The 16,850-nt window shown below is 56.2% G+C and overlaps 1 protein-coding gene across 1 annotated transcript in view; it reads left to right on the top strand.

Annotated features, from left to right (window-relative positions):
* Window positions 1-16,850, top strand: part of LOC120247574 (cadherin-23-like) — a 318,028-nt gene extending 301,178 nt beyond the window's left edge. Inside the window, exons 21-27 of the mRNA XM_039255551.1 lie at window positions 65-177; window positions 1,341-1,448; window positions 9,564-9,753; window positions 10,088-10,233; window positions 12,483-12,702; window positions 14,530-14,682; window positions 16,619-16,850. Of these exons, the coding sequence (XP_039111482.1) occupies window positions 65-177; window positions 1,341-1,448; window positions 9,564-9,753; window positions 10,088-10,233; window positions 12,483-12,702; window positions 14,530-14,682; window positions 16,619-16,842 (1,154 nt within the window). The 3' untranslated portion in view covers window positions 16,843-16,850. The remainder of the gene's footprint in view (window positions 1-64; window positions 178-1,340; window positions 1,449-9,563; window positions 9,754-10,087; window positions 10,234-12,482; window positions 12,703-14,529; window positions 14,683-16,618) is intronic.

Genomic DNA, 16,850 nt, shown 5'->3' with positions numbered 1-16,850 from the left:
TCCCTCCCCCTTCTCCCTCCTTCCCTGCTCCCTCCCGGGTCCACCCAAACCCTCTCTCCTGCAGGTGAAATTACCACCACCTCCCTGCTTGACCGTGAGACCAAGTCTGAATACATCCTCATCGTACGGGCAGTGGATGGGGGCGTGGGCCACAACCAGAAAACCGGCATTGCCACCGTGAGTGCCCGCCCCCCACCGTGACGCCCACTCCCCAGCCCACCTTCAGGGCTCACCTGTGTCCTGAGGCAGCGTGAGGCACATGGGGGTGGAGTGAGGGTGGCAGTTACCAAGGCACTGTCAGCCCTGGGGCCACTGCAGCTGTGGGGAAGAAAGGCATCCCACCTGAGATGTGGTGGCACTCCAGAGGAACAAATGTCCCCCAAAGACCAGTGGGGGCAAGAAGCAGAAAGCACGAGCTCAGTGGGCCCCTCCCTAGGGGCTCCTACAGGGAGCGCATATTCCAGCCAGAAAGAGTGGCTCAGAACAGGAGGCAGGGCTCCTAGCCCTGACCTTGGTGCTGAGAGATGATGCCTAGGTTTCTACCATGAGTAAGCAGGACCCATAAAGGCCCCATCCAAGGCCTTGTCATCCCACCCAGGTGCCTCAGATATAAGAAGCTAGAGAAGGGACATCTGAGGCTCCTGACCGAGTTCTGGGCTGCACAAGAGATGGGGAGCAGGGAGACCCACTGACCACTCAGCCACTCCCTTCCATGACCCTCACCTTGCTTTCTCTGGCTGCCTCTCAGGAGCCCTCCCTGACTGCTCCGCGTGGCCCTCACCCTACCCACCGCAGCTGCCCCCCATCATTGCCCAGCCAGAGAGGCTGGCATCGGTATTTCTTGGCCAACGACTGGACAGCAGAATCCACTGGGCAGCAGAATCCCCAGTACCTCATTCAGTCATGGGAGGCCCCTGCTAATAGAATTCTCAGCCAAATAAATAATTTACATGGGTGGCAGGGGAGCAGGGAAATTGCTTGGCTGGTGGCTGAGACTGACGGAATCTCAGGGGATTCTACCAGGGCCCCCCCCCACCCCATCAGTCACCTTCTGCCAAGACGGGGGCGGGAGAGAGGAGGCCCGGGTTACAGAGAGAATTTCAGGGGTCACTTCATTCATTCCTCTGCTTCCTGAGGGGATCGCGCCTAAGCTCTCTCCTGAAGGGATCTGCTTCCCTCCTTGAAAGCCCAGGCTCTGCCCCAAAACCCCCAACATGGGTGGAACTAGTGGAATTAAAGCTGAGGTGCCCACACAGGCACCTGAGTGTGCCCCCCTCATGGGCCCTGCCCCTGCACAGCTCAGCCAGGTGCCTCCCCCACTGCTCCCTGTGGCTCTGCAGGTGAACATCACCCTCTTGGACATCAACGACAACCACCCCACCTGGAAGGACGCCCCCTACTACATCAACCTGGTGGAGATGACCCCGCCAGACTCGGATGTGACCACGGTAAGCGGCGGTGGGACGGCCGAGCCACCGGGCTGCCCTTCTGAGGGTGTCTGCCGTTCCCATGTGAGCCCCGTGGGCTGCTCTGGGGGTGACTGATAGACTCCATGCCACCCTCTGAGCCAGCCCACGGAGCAGACTTCCAGAAGCTCTTGCGTGGTGAAAGGTAGCCAGAGGTCAGGGGAGAGCCCTCCCCTGGTCCTCAGAGACTTTGGACTTTGTCAAGGGAGCACAGACGGCCCAGAGACAGTGACAAGGCAGCTAGGGCTGGTTCAGCTAGTGACCTCACTTGCCGGAGACCCTGGAACTCAGCCCCACCCTCCCCTGGCGAGGAGTAGGCGTCCGCCTCAAGTCCTATAGCATAGACTCTGCCCCCCACCTTTCCTTCACTGCTCTGTCACTGCAGCATGACCCTGGTCAGCTCCCCCACAGGCAGACACCAGGCTGCCCCAGTGAGGCATTTGAAGTTCACCCAGGGATTTTCCTAGCCCGGAGTAGTCCAGGTTTGCCCAGGCCCCTGTGCATGCTGCATGCAGGGGTGTGACTCAGAGTGGGGAGTAGGAGAGACGCGGCTAAAGCCTCAGGAGTCCGGAATGGAGCCAACTTCCTGAGGAAGATGAGAAAAGTCAAGGTTGCGTGCCCCACTTGCCTGCTCTGGGGTTCACATTTGTGAGGCCATCTCAAGCTTTCAACCTTGTGTTCCATTTGGCCTCATTTGAGGTGGTGTGACCCCAGTCTCCAGCCCCATGGCCACTCAGCCAGCTGTGACAAATGTGAACCTGATAGTTCATGATAACCCTGCGTGTTGAATGTCCGCAGTCTGCCAGGTGCTGCCCGAGGGCTTCTCGTGATTTCCCTCTCATCATAACGGGGCAGGTGGACTCATTGCTCCTGTCATACAATGGAGGAAACTGAGACTTGGAGTTTGAGGGGTCTGCCCAGGGTCCCAGAGCTAGTAAGAGGTTATATCAGAACTTGAACCAGCTGTATCTGACTTGGAAACTACCTGGTCCAGCCCTACCTCCCTGCTGGCTCAGGGTGCCCTGGCCAGTGGGCCAAGAAGCTGGAGAAGGTGGATGGGATGGGAGAAGGAGCGCAAGTGTCATGTCCAGCTCTCCAGGAAGGCTGCCCAACCCCTTTTGAGGCTTAGCCTCCCCACCCCTGCCCCTCATGAGCCACAGCCAGCAGCGATGGGTCTAGACTGGTAAGGATGTCAGCCCAGAAGGGAGTCTCCTGTCTTCCTTTCCATGTGTTCAAGATCTCAATGGCTCTCAACTGGTGGCTGGATTCCCCTCCCAGACATTCCAATAGTGTCTGGATCAGGTATCTGGGATCTAGTTTTTCAAAGCCCTGGTGGGAGGATTGCTTGGAGCCCAAGGCCGGGTTTGGGAACCTCTACCTTGGACCCTTTCCTTGGCTCTCTCTAGGACTCTAGACCTTGTGGGCCCTCTCTGCTGCCATCTCGTGGGCACTTGGGCTCTAGCCCAAGACCACTCCCAGCCCAGGACCCCAAGAGAGCCCACCTCGAAACACCTGTCTGATCAACTCTTACTTTTGCTTTGTTTCTGAGAAAATCTTCCCAGAGGGCATTGGGAGGCAAGTGAGACAAGTATCCCTAGGAGAAAGTGGCTGCATGGGACACCAGCCAGAGGCGCCATTTTTGTTTTTATTTTATTTTATTTTATTTTATTTTTTTTTTTTTTACAAATAGTTTATTGTCAAATTAGTTTCTACATAACACTCAGTGCTCATCCCCAAAGTGCCCTCCTCCATGCCCATCCCCCCCTCCCCCCCACATCCATCAGTCCTCAGTTTTTGTCAGCATTCAAGAGTCTCTCATGGTTTGCCTCTCTCCCTTTCCACCACCATTTCCGCCCTTCTTCTCCCCCTTGTTCCTCCGTCGAGTTCCTCCTAATCCTCCTATACGTGCAAACATATGATATTTGTCCTTCTCTGCCTGACTTATTTCACTCAGCATAACACCCTCAAGGTCCATCCATGTTGCTACACATGGCCAGATTTCATTGTTTCTCATTGCCATGTAGTATTCCATGGTATAGATAAACCACATTTTCTTGATCCATTCATCTGTTGATGGACACTTAGGCTCTTTCCATGTTTTAGCTATTGTGGAGAGTGCTGCTATGAACATTGGGGTACATGTGCTCCTATGCGTCAGCATTTCTGTATCCCTTGGGTAAATTCCTAGCAGTGCTATTGCTGGGTCATAAGGGAGTTCTAGTGTTAGTTTCCTGAGGAACCTCCACACTGTTTTCCAGAGGGGCTGTACCAGTTTACATTCCCACCAACAGTGTAGGAGGGTGCCCGTTTCTCCACATCCTCGCCAGCATCTCGAGTTCTCTGATTTGCTCATTTTAGCCACTCTGACTGGCGTGAGGTGGTATCTCAGTGTGGTTTTGATTTGTATTTCCCTGATGAGGAGGGATGCTGAGCATCGTTTCATGTGTCTGTTGGCCATCTGGATGTCCTCTTTGGAGAAGTGTCTGTTCATGTCTTCTGCCCATTTCTTCACTGGGTTGTTTGTTTTTCGGGCGTGTAGTTTGGTGAGTTCCTTATAGATTCTGGATATTAACCCTTTATCTGATATGTCATTTGCAACTATCTTTTCCCATTCCGTTGGTTGCCTATTAATTTTCTGGGTTGTTTCCTTGGCTGTGCAGAAGCTTTTAATCTTGATGAGGTCCCAACAGTTTATTTTTGCTCTTGATTCCCTTGCTTTTGGGGATGTGTCAAGTAAGAAGTTGCTGCGGTGGAGGTCAAGGAGGCTGTTTCCTGCTTTCTCCTCTAGGGTGTTGATAGTTTCCTGTCTCACGTTCAGGTCCTTTATCCATTTTGAGTTGATTTTTGTGCATGGTGTGAGAAAATGATCTAGTTTCATTCTTCTGCATGTTGCTGTCCAGTTCTCCCAACACCATCTGTTAAAAAGGCTGTCTTTTTTCCATTGGATATTCTTTCCTGCTTTGTCAAAGATCAGTTGGCTGTATACTTTTGGGTCCACTTCTGAGTTCTCAATTCTGTTCCATTGGTCTATGGGTCTGTTTTTGTGCCAATACCATACTGTCTTGAGGATGACAGCTTTGTAGTAGAGGCTGAAGTCTGGGATGGTGATACCTCCCGTTTTGGTTTTATTTTTCAGTATTACTTTGGCTATTCGGGGTCTTTTGTGGTTCCATACAAATTTTTGGATAGTTTGTTCTAGTTTTGAGAAGTATGCTGGTGCAATTTTGATTGGAATTGCATTGAATGTGTAGAGTGCTTTAGGTAGTAATGACATCTTAACTATATTTATTCTTCCTATCCATGAGCATGGAATGTTTTTCCATTTCTTTGTGTCTTCTTCAATTTCCTTCATAAGCTTTCTATAGTTTTCATCATACAGATCTCTTGTATCCTTGGTTAGGTTTATTCCGAGGTATTTTATGGTTTTTTGTGCAATTGTGAATGGGATCAGTTTCTTGATTTCTCTTTCTGTTACTTCATTATTGGTGTATAAAAATGCAACCGATTTCTGTACGTTGATTTTGTACCCTGCAACTTGGCTGAATTCTTGGATCAGTTCTAGTAGGCTTCTGGTGGAGTCTGTCGGGTTTTCTATGTAGAGTATCATGTCATCTGCGAAGAGTGAAAGTTTGACTTCCTCTTTGCAGAGGCGCCATTTTTGAAGAGTTCACCTGCCAGACAAGAGAAGGTCTGCTGGGCTGGGACACTGCACTTGGCCTTGGGCATTTCCTAGACCTGGTCTGCCGTGGCGCTGTCCAGGTCTCTGCCCTTCCTCACAGCCTTGGAGCTGTGAACAGTGTGGACAGGCCTGCTGCCCAGTGTCTTCTCAGTCCCTGGGAAACTCTGCAGACCTTCAGTGAGCACCTACCCTGTCCCAGGCCCTGTGCCCGTCAACCTTGAAAGTACCGAAAGCAACAATGTTCCCCTCTGTTTTTGGGGAGCTTCGTGTCACTTCTCTGCTTGAACCCACCACCAGTTCCCATCTCATGCTGTATAAAAGCCAGGGTTCTTAGCGGACACACCTGTCCCACCTTTATCCCTGGGAGGTGGACCTGTGAACCCAGCCCTCAGGACGGGCTTGGCATGGCTGTTCCTCCCGCAGGGCAGGGGACTCCTGCATTTCACTGCCCCCTCCTAGTGTTTGAGACACCCCCCCCCCCGCACACACACACACACACACACACACACACACACAGAAAATGTCATGACTCAGAAGTTCAAACAGACAAGGGCAAAGTCAGAATTAAAAACTCGTTATATCAAACATCTGACCAACTGTATAATGACAGCTTCAGCAATTATGAAATTGAGTGTCTGAAAAAAATTCATTGCCCTTAAGGACAAATTGTCGGTTAGATTTTTCTGTAATCCTTGAAAGTTTTCAGAATTCTCTGGAATTCCCGGGTATCTGTGATGGTTGCCAGGAAAGCAGAAATCAAGAAGCCCGTATGTTAGTCAAATTTGTCATAGCAAAATAATTTCAAAAGGAATAGTCACGAAATTTCGTTAAATCTTATGGTGTCTAGGCATTTATGTGTGGGTACACTGTAATACTGTTGGGGGCTCCCTGAGGGCTGCACAGTGGGTGAGGTGAGGGCTGTGGCTGAGATATGAGAAAGGGAGCTGGGGGAGGGGAGGGGACGCCTGACCCGGAGGTGACATCAGAGAGGAGACCATGTTTGCATAAGGGCTGCCTGCCGGATACATTTCTTTCCACCTCACCCCACACAGTGGCCTCTCAATCTCCCCAATCCACCAAACTCTTCCCCCGCTCAGAGCCTTCCGCCCCGCCCTGCAGAGCATTCCTCTCCCTTTACCTCTCACCTCTGCTTTTCTCCTCCACAGCTTACAATGCCACTTCCTCAGAGAGGCCCTCCCTGATCACCCTGCCTCAAGTAGCCCTGCCCCCTCTCTACTCTGTTTCTTCCAGAGCTGATCCCACATCTGTGTTCATTTATTTATTAAATTGCTTGCGTATTCAGATATGGTATAGCTTATAGCTTAGGGATTGAGGGAGCGGCCTCTGGTCCCAAAATGTCTATGGTCTAATCCCAGCCACATCCCTTACCAGCTGGGTAACCTTAGACAAATCATCTTACCTTTCTGTGCTCCACTGGTCTTATCTAGAAAATGGGGACAGTGAGAGTCCCCACCTGATACACTCGTGGTTTGTACTTAACGAGCCACATGGTGAGGGACAGGGAAGTGATAGCTGTCGTCACCACGCCTCCCCTACCCAGCAGGTTTGCTGTTGAACCCTGGTGCCTCGCACGCAGGGTGCCAGGTGCATCATAGGAATTCAAAACCTGAGGGCGCCTGCGTGGCTCAGTCAGTTAAGTGTCCTTCGGCTCAGGTCATGATCTTGGGGTTTGTGGGTTCGAGCCCCGTGTCAGGCTCTGTGCTGACAGCTTGGAGCCTGGAGCCTACTTCGGATTCTGTGTCTCCCTCTCTCTGCCACTTTACCTGGCCCCCCAGTTCTTCCAGGTCAGAGAGAGCTGAGGGTGTGTGGCCCAGAGCTCCCCCAAAGGCCAGTGACTTCTCAGCGCTCTCTGCAGGCAACTGTGTGCCTCCATCCTGGCCACCGGCGGTGGTCCAGGAGTGCGTGTCTGTGTGCACATCTGTGTGCACGTCTGTGCACTCAGGGCATGCACCAGCTCCAGTGGGAGCCCACCGCACAGCCCCTCTCAGTTTGCAAGTGGGAGTGGGGCCCAGCCTCCTTCCTGGCTCCTGCAGGCTCCTTCAAGGACCTGGCTGATGGGCATTGATTTAGAGCCTTTCAAAGCCCTCCAGCAAATAAGAGAGGGGAGAGAGAATTATTCCCCGTCAGGCCAGGAGAAAAATGACGGCGTAGAATGGGAAATGAGGAGGGAAAGTGGGGAGACTCTACACAGTGACCAGTGGGGAGCCTGCAGGAGGGGTCGCAGCCGACAGCCCTCCCCTGTGCCCCCGGCCCGGCCCGAAGACCAGGGAGTGGGCCATGAGGCTAGAAGTATGGGGCCACCTCTGGCTCTCCGGGCAGGGAGAGAAGACGAGGAGCCCCCACCCCAAGTAAAACTGATCTCCGCACGTTCAGCAGGCTGCTCACCTGGAACAGTGGTTGAACTGCTCTGTACCTCAGTTTCCCTATCCAGAGGAATGGGGATAAAGCTCTCCGTCCTCATCCGGAGAGAAGCGCTGTAGAAATGAAGATTTGCTGGTCCCCTCTGTCTGTCAGTGGCCGAGGGAAGTCACACCCAGAGTACCCGAGGGCCCTGCCTCCTATTGTCAACACAGGGGCGATCGGGCCCCCTTTATCGAGGCTGGGGAGACTGAGGTGACGTGCCCTGTAGCACGCGAGGGCCCCTCAGGCCTGGAAAGCTGGGCCTTTCCCCGCCCCCTGCCCCCGGTGCAGCCAGGCCAGGAGGGGATCCAATGCACTAGCAGAAGGAGGGTCCACAGGGCTTGGGACTCAGCGTTAGCACTGGCCCCACTCCCTGACGGCCCCTTGGCCCAGGGGCAAAATGGGGGCCTGCGGCCAGGGCAGCCCATCCGTCTGTTCTGGTCTGGTGGCCCCAGAGACACCTCCGGCTGGGGATTAAGCCAGAGATGGGACAGATTCTGCTGCCAAAGCACAAAAGGCCCCATATCAAGTAAGCTGACGAGGCTAGGCTGTCATCGCTGAGTGTCTTAGAGTTAAGAATGACAGTGTCCTGATGCGGCCCTGGGGACTGTGGTCACCACTCCTCCCCCCGTTGATTTTGTCCACTTCTGGTACCACAGTGACCTCTGCAGCACAAGGCAGAGGGTGGACTGAGGGGTGGTGACCACTGCTATCTTGGGACCCTAGGAGGCCTCCAGGGTAGGAGCTGGGTCACCCCCAGGGCTGGGGCTGTGTGACCTTGAGTCTTGGCCATGCCTCTCTGAGTTCTGCTTTCCCCTCGAGGGAGGTAGATGCTAGAGAAGCAGGAGGTTGGCAGGCATGGGGACAGGGAGAAAACAGCTTGTGGGGGTTGCCCTGGGTGCAGCAGGCACTCAGCTCGATCGCTTTGTGGGGCCAGGCTTACAAGTGGGGAACCAAGTGTGGGGGGGCTGGAGAGGTCAAGGGGCCTCTGTCCTGGGGCCCTCCCCCTTCTTGGGAGGGAGACTCAGCCCCCTCTCAACTCCAGCCTCCTCCTTCCCTCCCCGCCACCCCCCCCTCCCACCACAGCAGCCCCAACTCACTGGGACCCACCCTCTCAACAGGGTGGCTTATCCATGACTCCTCCCCCTGCCCTGTCTTTCCTGGTGTCCCAGAAGCCTAATTCTTTTCAACTTGCTCAGTGTGTGGAATCAAATCCCCACATCAGGTTCTGTGCTGACAGCGTGGAGCCTGCTTGGGATTCTTTCTCTCCCTCTCTCTCTCTCTCTCTCTTACCCTCCCCCATGCACACTTGTGTTCTCTCTCTCTCTCTCAAATAAGTATTTTTTAAAAAAAAAAATAAAAGTCCGAAGGAAGGAAGAGAAGTCTTAATGAGGAGGATTCGGTTCCCAAAATCCAGGGTCTCAGATGCTTCTGAAAAGTTCCCAGCCTTCCAAAGAACTCCTAGTCCCCAAAGAATTCCATGATCATGGCCTGCTGGGAACCCCCTGCTCCTCCAGAAGCCCATGAAGGTGCTGCCCTACATGTCTGGGAAGGAATGACACCAACGTGCTGGCAGTGCTGCCTACTGGCTGCTGGCACAGGCGCCGGAGGGACCCAGGGCCACCTCTTACTGGGAGACCTCAGGAGGCCTGTGGAAGGCACATAGTTCTAGATCCCCTCCTCCCACTGTGGACGTGGCTCTTGCTGAGGGCCCGGCTGATGCATGCCTGGTGTTGCTTCTACAAATCAGAAGGCTGGCGCCTCCATGGGGACAGGGACTGGCCTAAGGGCAAACCCGAGGGGGTGAAGAAGCCAGAGAACTCAGGACTTCTGCTGATCCATCTCCTGGACCTCCTGCCTTCCCCATCAGAACCCCCGGGGAGCTGGGAGGGAGGAACACCCTGGGAGGGGTGTGAGCTCACACACCCCAGGGAAGGCAGCCTGGGGCCCAGAGACGGAGGCTCGGCTCCACGAATGGCCCGTTTCTTCCCGAGCAGGTGGTGGCCGTGGACCCGGACCTGGGAGAGAACGGCACCCTCGTGTACAGCATCCAGCCACCCAACAAGTTCTACAGCCTCAACAGCAGCACGGGCAAGATCCGCACCACCCACGTCATGCTGGATCGGGAGAACCCCGACCCCCACGAGGCGGAGCTGATGCGCAAGATTATCATCTCCGTCACTGACTGTAGGTGTCCCTTGCACCCTCACACAGCTTGGCTGTGGCCTCTGACTCTCAGGGCCCCTGGGGACCTCTCCCAGTGACTCGTCCTCCACCGGTCCTGAGGCCTGTGTACAGGAGGGCTGTGTCATCACTATAACAGAGGAACACACACTTGCCGGCTGTGAGCCCCGAAGTACCCTCGTGGGGGCGGGGGTGTGGAGGCAGCTGAGGGTGCGGGGCCAGGCTGCTCCCTGAGGGACCGCTGGGACCAAGAGTCACTGAGCCTGCCTGCTTCTCCCCACTCCCCATTCTCCCTTTCTCTTTCGCACCCCTCCTTCCCTCTCCCTGGCACCCCCAGGTGGCAGGCCCCCTTTGAGAGCCACCAGCAGTGCCACAGTGTTTGTGAACCTCTTGGACCTCAATGACAATGACCCCACATTCCAGAATTTGCCTTTCGTGGCTGAGGTACTGGAAGGCACCCCGGCGGGGGTCTCTGTCTACCAGGTAAGTTTCCCTTTCCTGGCCTGAGCTCCTGATCTGCCTCCCTCACCTCGTCTCACCCACCCAACAAACAGGCAGAGGGTGCCCTGGGTGCCTAGCCTCATGCTGAATGCTTTGCAGTGGTGGGGGGGTGGGGGGGAGGGGCAGGGAATGCCAGCCAAGACCACCAGACGGGACAGTCTGTGCCAGGCTTGGAGAGCCCGTGCTCTGAGAGACATAAAAGAAGGCTTCCTGGAGGAGGAGGGACTTGAGCTGGGTCTCAAAGGACAGGTGGATTTGGAGAGGTAGAGGGAAGGTACCAAGGGAGATAATGGAATTCTGGGAAGCTAAGTCAAGCAGGACCTGAGCATGGAGGTCTACTCCAAGCCTCTAGCTGGTTCTAGAATACAAAGAAGGTTGAAGGGTGTAGCCCAGGCACCCTGCCTCCATGGGCAGGCCACTCTCCCATGCTCTCCCATAGCCCCAAAGCAGCTCCACACACAGAGTGGGGGTGCTCTCCCCACTTTGCAGGAGGCTGGAAGAGACCTGCTTATGTCCCAGTGGCCAAGAAGAGGTATGGCCTGATCTTGACCTTCTGCTTCCTGCTCCATCACCCGTTGGCAAGGAGGCCCTGAAGGCACTCGTTCAGAGAGAACGATACCCTTTTAGGAATTAACCCTCATGGTTAAGAGCATGGGCTTTGCAGGACAACAAATATGAGAAGAGACCCCAACTCCTCCATTTGCGTGCTGTAAGCAAACAGCCTCACTGGGCCTCCGTTTTCTCACCTGTGAAATGGGGACCATAATCATACCTGCCTGGCTGTGCTGCGGGTGTCCAGTCAGACACACATGGGAAGCAGCCTGGCGCTTGGACTGCCGGAGATACACAGTGGCTGATGTGCTCATCGTTACATGTCTTTCGGGGGTTTATACCCGAGACACAGCGGGGTCCAGCGGCAGAGGGCCAGCCTGACCCCACTCGAAGAACACGGGATTGTTTGTCAGGATGTCACCGTGGGTAACTTTTGGTGATGCCCTGTAGGCCTGCTGTGCCTCAGTTTCTTCACCTGTGAAAGGAGATTAATAGCGTTCTCTCGGAGTCCCTGGGAGCAATCTCTCCAGCAAGGCATTCTCCCAAACGCCCAGCAGGGGGAGCTGTGATCCAGGGAGCAGCAGCCAGTCCCTGAGGAGGAAGAGCCCCTAAAGAGGAGGCTGGAGGAGGGCCACAAACAAGGCCCATTCTTGGGGGGGCTCACGGTGCAGACATACAGCACAGCACAGCTTCTGAGTTCACAGAGGAACTGGCTCAGGCATGAAAGGATGGTTGAAGGAACCAGAATGCTTAGCTTGGGAACTGTACTCAGATACAGAAAAGTTTCCGACTGGAGCCGTGTGTTCCCCAGGCCCCCCTACAACCTGGACCGAAAGTGATTTCTGCTGGGTGGGTGCAGAGAAGTAGTGAGCCCCCCATCCTGAGAAGCATTCAAGTGGAGTCTGAACACCCTTTTGTCCAGCTTGTCGGATGCGAGTTAGACCAGATGACCTTGATGTCGTCTCTCAACCTTGAGAGTCTTGGCTTAATCCAGAGCTTTTATTTTAACTATCATTCCCATTTCCTCGAAGAATCCTCTTCTGTGAAACTTTGGGCAGATCAGGGTCTTGAGTCGGGAAAACTCTCACCAGGACTAGAGGTGCAAGTGGGAGCAGTGTGGAGATTGGGGAGGACGCTTGCCTACACAGGACCCCAACTGACTTTTTCAAAACAATAGGTCATGAAGGGAGTTTTAAAAACTGCCCCTTTCTATCATCTTGTTGTCCAACGGAGCAGGAGGGAGAGTGCTGCTGATTGTTTTACGTAGTCGAGGAGCCCGTGGTTGAAGGGCTGGGAGCCCAGCCAGCAGCCAGGAAGCCTGCTGCCACACAATGGCATGGGGAGGCCCCAAGCCAGCCAGGGCTCATCTGGGGGCCTCGCAAGGAGGAGACAGGGTTTTGGAGAGGAAGGCTGTGGCCACCTGGACTCTTGTTTTAAAAGTGCTGTCCCCACCGCCCCCCACCCTGGGCCCCGCTCCGTGGGTCTGGGTACCTAGCTGTGCCACGCTGCCCTCGTAGCATCTGGGAAGGTGCGCTGGGAGCAGCGGCACGGCCTGGGGCTCTGGGGGAAGCAGGCGTGTCTGGCTCCAGCGGAGCACGGGGCGGCGGGAAGGAGGGGGCACTTCTCAGGGGAGGAGGCCTCGGGTCCCCGCCCCTCACATGGCCCCCGCTTCCCCTCAGGTGGTGGCCATCGACCTGGACGAGGGCCTGAACGGGCTGGTGTCCTACCGCGTGCAGGTGGGCATGCCCCGCGTGGACTTCGCCATCAACAGCAGCAGCGGTGTGGTGGTCACCACCGCTGAGCTGGACCGCGAGCGCATTGCCGAGTACCAGCTGCGCGTGGTGGCCACTGATGCCGGCACACCCACCAAGAGCTCCACCAGCACGCTTACCATCCGAGGTGAGGGGCGTCTGAGGTGAGGGCCATCCGAGGTGAGGGGCGTCTGAGATGAGGGCCATCCGAGGTGAGGGGCGTCTGAGGTGAGGGGCCATCCCAGGGGAGGGGCCATCCCAGGGGAGGGGCATCTGAGATGAGGGCCCACCTGAGGTGAGGGGCCATCCCAGGGGAGGGGCATCCGAGGAGAGGAGCCATCCAAGGTGAGGGGCCACCTGAGGTGAGGGGCCATCCCAGGTGAGGGGCACCTGAGGTGAGGGGCCACCTGAGGTGAGGGGCCACCCCAGGGGAGGGGCATCTGAGGTGAGGGACCATCCCAGGTGAGGGCTATCCGAGGAGAGGGGCCGCCTGAGATGAGGGGCCATCTGAGGTAAGGGACATCTGAGGTGAGGGCCATCCGAGGTGAGGGGCGTCTGAGGTGAGGGTTGCCTCCTACTGTGTGTTGAGCCCGTGGGCCCTGGGGCAGTGCCAGGCAGGGTGGGGAGCCCACGAACACCGCTGCTGGCCCCGTCCATGTGGACACAGGATGCCTTGCTAATGAGGCGCCCTCCTCAACCATGCCATTCAACACAGAGTCTTCCCATCGCCACCAAGTCAAAAACTCCAGCAGAGTCTTCTCTCCATCCTCCCTCCCTGGGGCCCCTGTACCCCCCAGGGCTCTGGACCCACTGCCAGGGTCCCCTACCCACTCCTAGCCTCTTCGAACCCAGCAAAGAGCAGAGAGGACTTGCACAGTGTCGGGGCCCTCGGGGTCACCAGCAGGAAGGGGGGTTGCGGAGCCCTGCACCCCCTGTCCAGGCAGGGCCATGGCCAGTTATCATTTCTCCTCCGTTCTGGTCATATCTTTCATTCTTGGGACAAAACAGGGCCATTGACACGAGCTGTTGCCAGAGGGCCCGAACTAACCCCGGGGAAGTAAGTACAGAGTGTAACGGGCAAGACGTGGCCTGTTTTCTAGCACAGGCCCTGCTCCCAGCCTGGCTCCCGCCTGCCTCCAGGGGGTTGGTGCAGGTGGCGGGTGGGGAGGGTGGGTCCGTGCCAATACCTTCCTTCGCCACAGCCTGAGACGCGACTAGGCAGTCTCTTATCTGTTGGTCCCACGCTTGCTTTGCGGGGTCCCGGTGCCAGTTTGGGGACTCGCTTCTGTGCCAGCAACTGACAGGGAGGGTGCTGAGTTCTCTCGGTGACGGTCCCAGAGGATTTTTCTCTAGGGCTCAGCAAGCCATGTCCTTGAACGAGCCCATCGTTTCTCCTGGTGCTGTGACAGAGAGGAGCCAAAGTGGGGGCATGGGCTCATGTCACAGTGAAGCGCGTCCCAAGCCCCATCAGCTGAGAAAACAAATCTTTAAGTCTTTTCTGAGAGAGAGAGAATCCTCAAGGCCAGCTGTTTTCCTGGGGTCGCCTCCCCAAGACCCCCACCCGGCCACTCTCTTGCTCTGTGACTTGAGAGAAGTGACTTGGCTGCTCTGAGCTCTGGTCCCCTCCTCTCTCCGGGGTGTCTAACAATGGCTGCCTCAGGCGGGTGTTACGAGGGGCCCCTGGGGTGCTGTACCGGAAGCACTTAGCACAGGCTTGACACATGGCAGGAGCTGGGGTGTCACCGTCCTCGCCGCTCTCATCAGCGTTGTGGTGGTGAGGCACGTCTAGAGAGAGGCCCCGTGGTTTTCTCTGCAGCCTTGGAGGGCAGCCGCAGCAGCAACTGCCAGGGGCACAGGGCTGTGGGAGGGAGGCTGAGGAGCTCTGGTCAGAGTGGCCTGAGATGGGCTATCTCTAGAGGAGCCGGCTGCCCCGAGCAGAAGGCAGGCCTAGCCCCCGTGCCGGCTGTGTCCACAGTGCTGGACGTGAACGACGAGACCCCCACCTTCTTCCCGGCTGTGTACAACGTATCAGTGTCCGAGGACGTGCCTCGGGAGTTCCGGGTGGTCTGGCTGAACTGCACTGACAACGACGTGGGCCTCAATGCCGAGCTCAGCTACTTCATCACAGGTGCCACCCGCCTGGGCAGGGCCGGGGGGGGGGGGGGCACCGGGGAAGGGGCCCGCCGCTTCCTGAGCCTCCCTGAGGTTTTCCCCGAGGGCTCTGTAGCTGGGTGCCTCTGGTCTGGCTCTCTGGGGGCCTCCCGAAACTACGGGGGAGATGGGGGGAACTTACCGAGGTTCAGTCTGGAGGGAGGTGGAGCCCATGACTCCTGGGGAGGAGCCCTGTCCCCCACTCCACCCCCATTTTAAGGTGATAAAGCAGAGACCGGAAGACTGTGGCCTTGTCCTCCCCCTCCCCCCACCACCAGGATCCTTCATTCATGAGAATTACCATCTGTTTAGAGACAAATAGTTTAGATCTTTCTAAATAAAATGGTTTTAGCTCAAAAATACCAAGCAGAGAGCTATGGAAAAATAGAATGAGGCCGTGCCCCAGCTCAACAGGAGAAAAGGAGTCATGATCCAGTAGTGAGGTCTGCCATGAAGTAGACTTGGTAGGTTGGTGGAGAAGATGCCAGGTATTAGTCATGCCTGGACTAGAACGGTCACCCAGCATTCTTCAGTCCCTGACACGGCCCAGACGGTTGGGATGGCACGGGGCAGTTCTTTCACGTTCCTTAGCTGTCCCGTGGCTGTTTTACTGGCTCTGTCCTCTCTCTGTCCATGGCTTGCCTGCAGCCACATTACTTACAAGCTCACGTGTGCACGTGTGCATGTACATGCATTCAGCACACACATCGGTCTCCTTGATGCCTCTGCCCCTAGAGCAACAACTTCACAGCCCATTCTTGCTTGCCGCAGCCGAGGGGACCTCCCAGCCCGCAGCCTCTCGTTTCCAGAATTTTCTCCCGCCCCTCCCTGTAGGGACCTAGCATCCTCAGGACTGCTCCTCACAATCTAGTCCTCCAAACTGCTCCAAAAAAAGTCTCAGTTATCAAGACTCCACCCTCCCCGCCCCCGGGACCAGCAGTCAGCACTACTTGTATCTCAGTTTCTCCCCCGCCCCCTAGAACCCAGACTTTGTCCCATGTGACTGGTGCTTCAGACTATCCACAAGGATGTCCAGGTTTTCCTCAGGGGCCAACCGTGTAAGGACCGAGGGGCACCCAATGGCTCCCAGGATGATTTCCCAGCACCCAGAGTGGCCAGTTCCTGCTGAACTGCTGAGAGCCCTCCTGGGTGGGATTCTCAGATTTTAATTTGCTCATTCTGCAAGTTGCCTTGCATGGTCCTGGTCCAAACTCGGTGTCAGGGCGCCCTCTGCTGCCCAGAACACTGCAGTGCCTGCCAGGTGCCAGGGGAGGGGTCTTCGCACTGTTCAGATGGAGGGAGTCCTTTGCTGTCCACCTTGGAGAGGAGACCCTTACACTTCCTACCCCATCCATCTGCGCCTTCTCTTCACTCGGTGGAGGCTCCGGGAGGCCCCACTCAGTCCAAGATTAGAGACCTGGAAAAATCTCTGCTGGCCCCAAAGTCCCTGGCCACATAGGAAAGCCTCAACCCAGGCTAAGTGCTCAGACACTTCCACCAGACAGGCAGGTGGCAGAATGGTGAAGGCCACAGGCTCGGGAATCAGACTGCCAAGTTGGAGTCTTACACCCAAAATAGGTGACCGTAACCCCGGGCAACACGGGCTTGTGACAGTACAATGTAATGAAATAGTCCACATGAAGTCCCAGGTATGCAGTAGATACTCAATGAATATTCAACCTTTATGTTTTCAGGCATTTGGCACCCCTGCCTGAGCCCACACAAGCCACACCCTCCTCAGAACCCAAGCCCCCGCCCCACCCCCGCCATTTAGAACCCTGTTCTCAGACAGGGCTCAATAGGAAGCATGGCCTTCTCCTCCCAGGCTACCCCTGGAATGTTCTGGCTCTGAGGCAGAGCTGAGGTGCCACCGCCCTTTCCCTGACAGAGGCCCTGTTGTCTTTGGCCTGCAGGTGGAAATGTGGACGGGAAGTTCAGCGTGGGCTACCGCGATGCCGTGGTAAGAACAGTAGTAAGCCTGGACCGGGAGACTGCAGCCGCTTACACACTCGTCCTGGAGGCCATCGGTACGCACCGGCCCTACCTGCGCACCGCCGGCACGGTCCTGGGCACAGTTCAACGCGGCGCCCTTCCAGAGCCAGGCGGGCCGGACCCCAGGAGCCAGGCCTTGAGCTGAAGTCCTTG

Source organism: Hyaena hyaena, unplaced genomic scaffold (assembly GCF_003009895.1).
Source record: "Hyaena hyaena isolate Hyena2069 unplaced genomic scaffold, ASM300989v1 scaffold_531, whole genome shotgun sequence".
NCBI lineage: Eukaryota > Metazoa > Chordata > Mammalia > Carnivora > Hyaenidae > Hyaena > Hyaena hyaena.
This window is presented reverse-complemented; position numbering and strand designations above follow the sequence as displayed.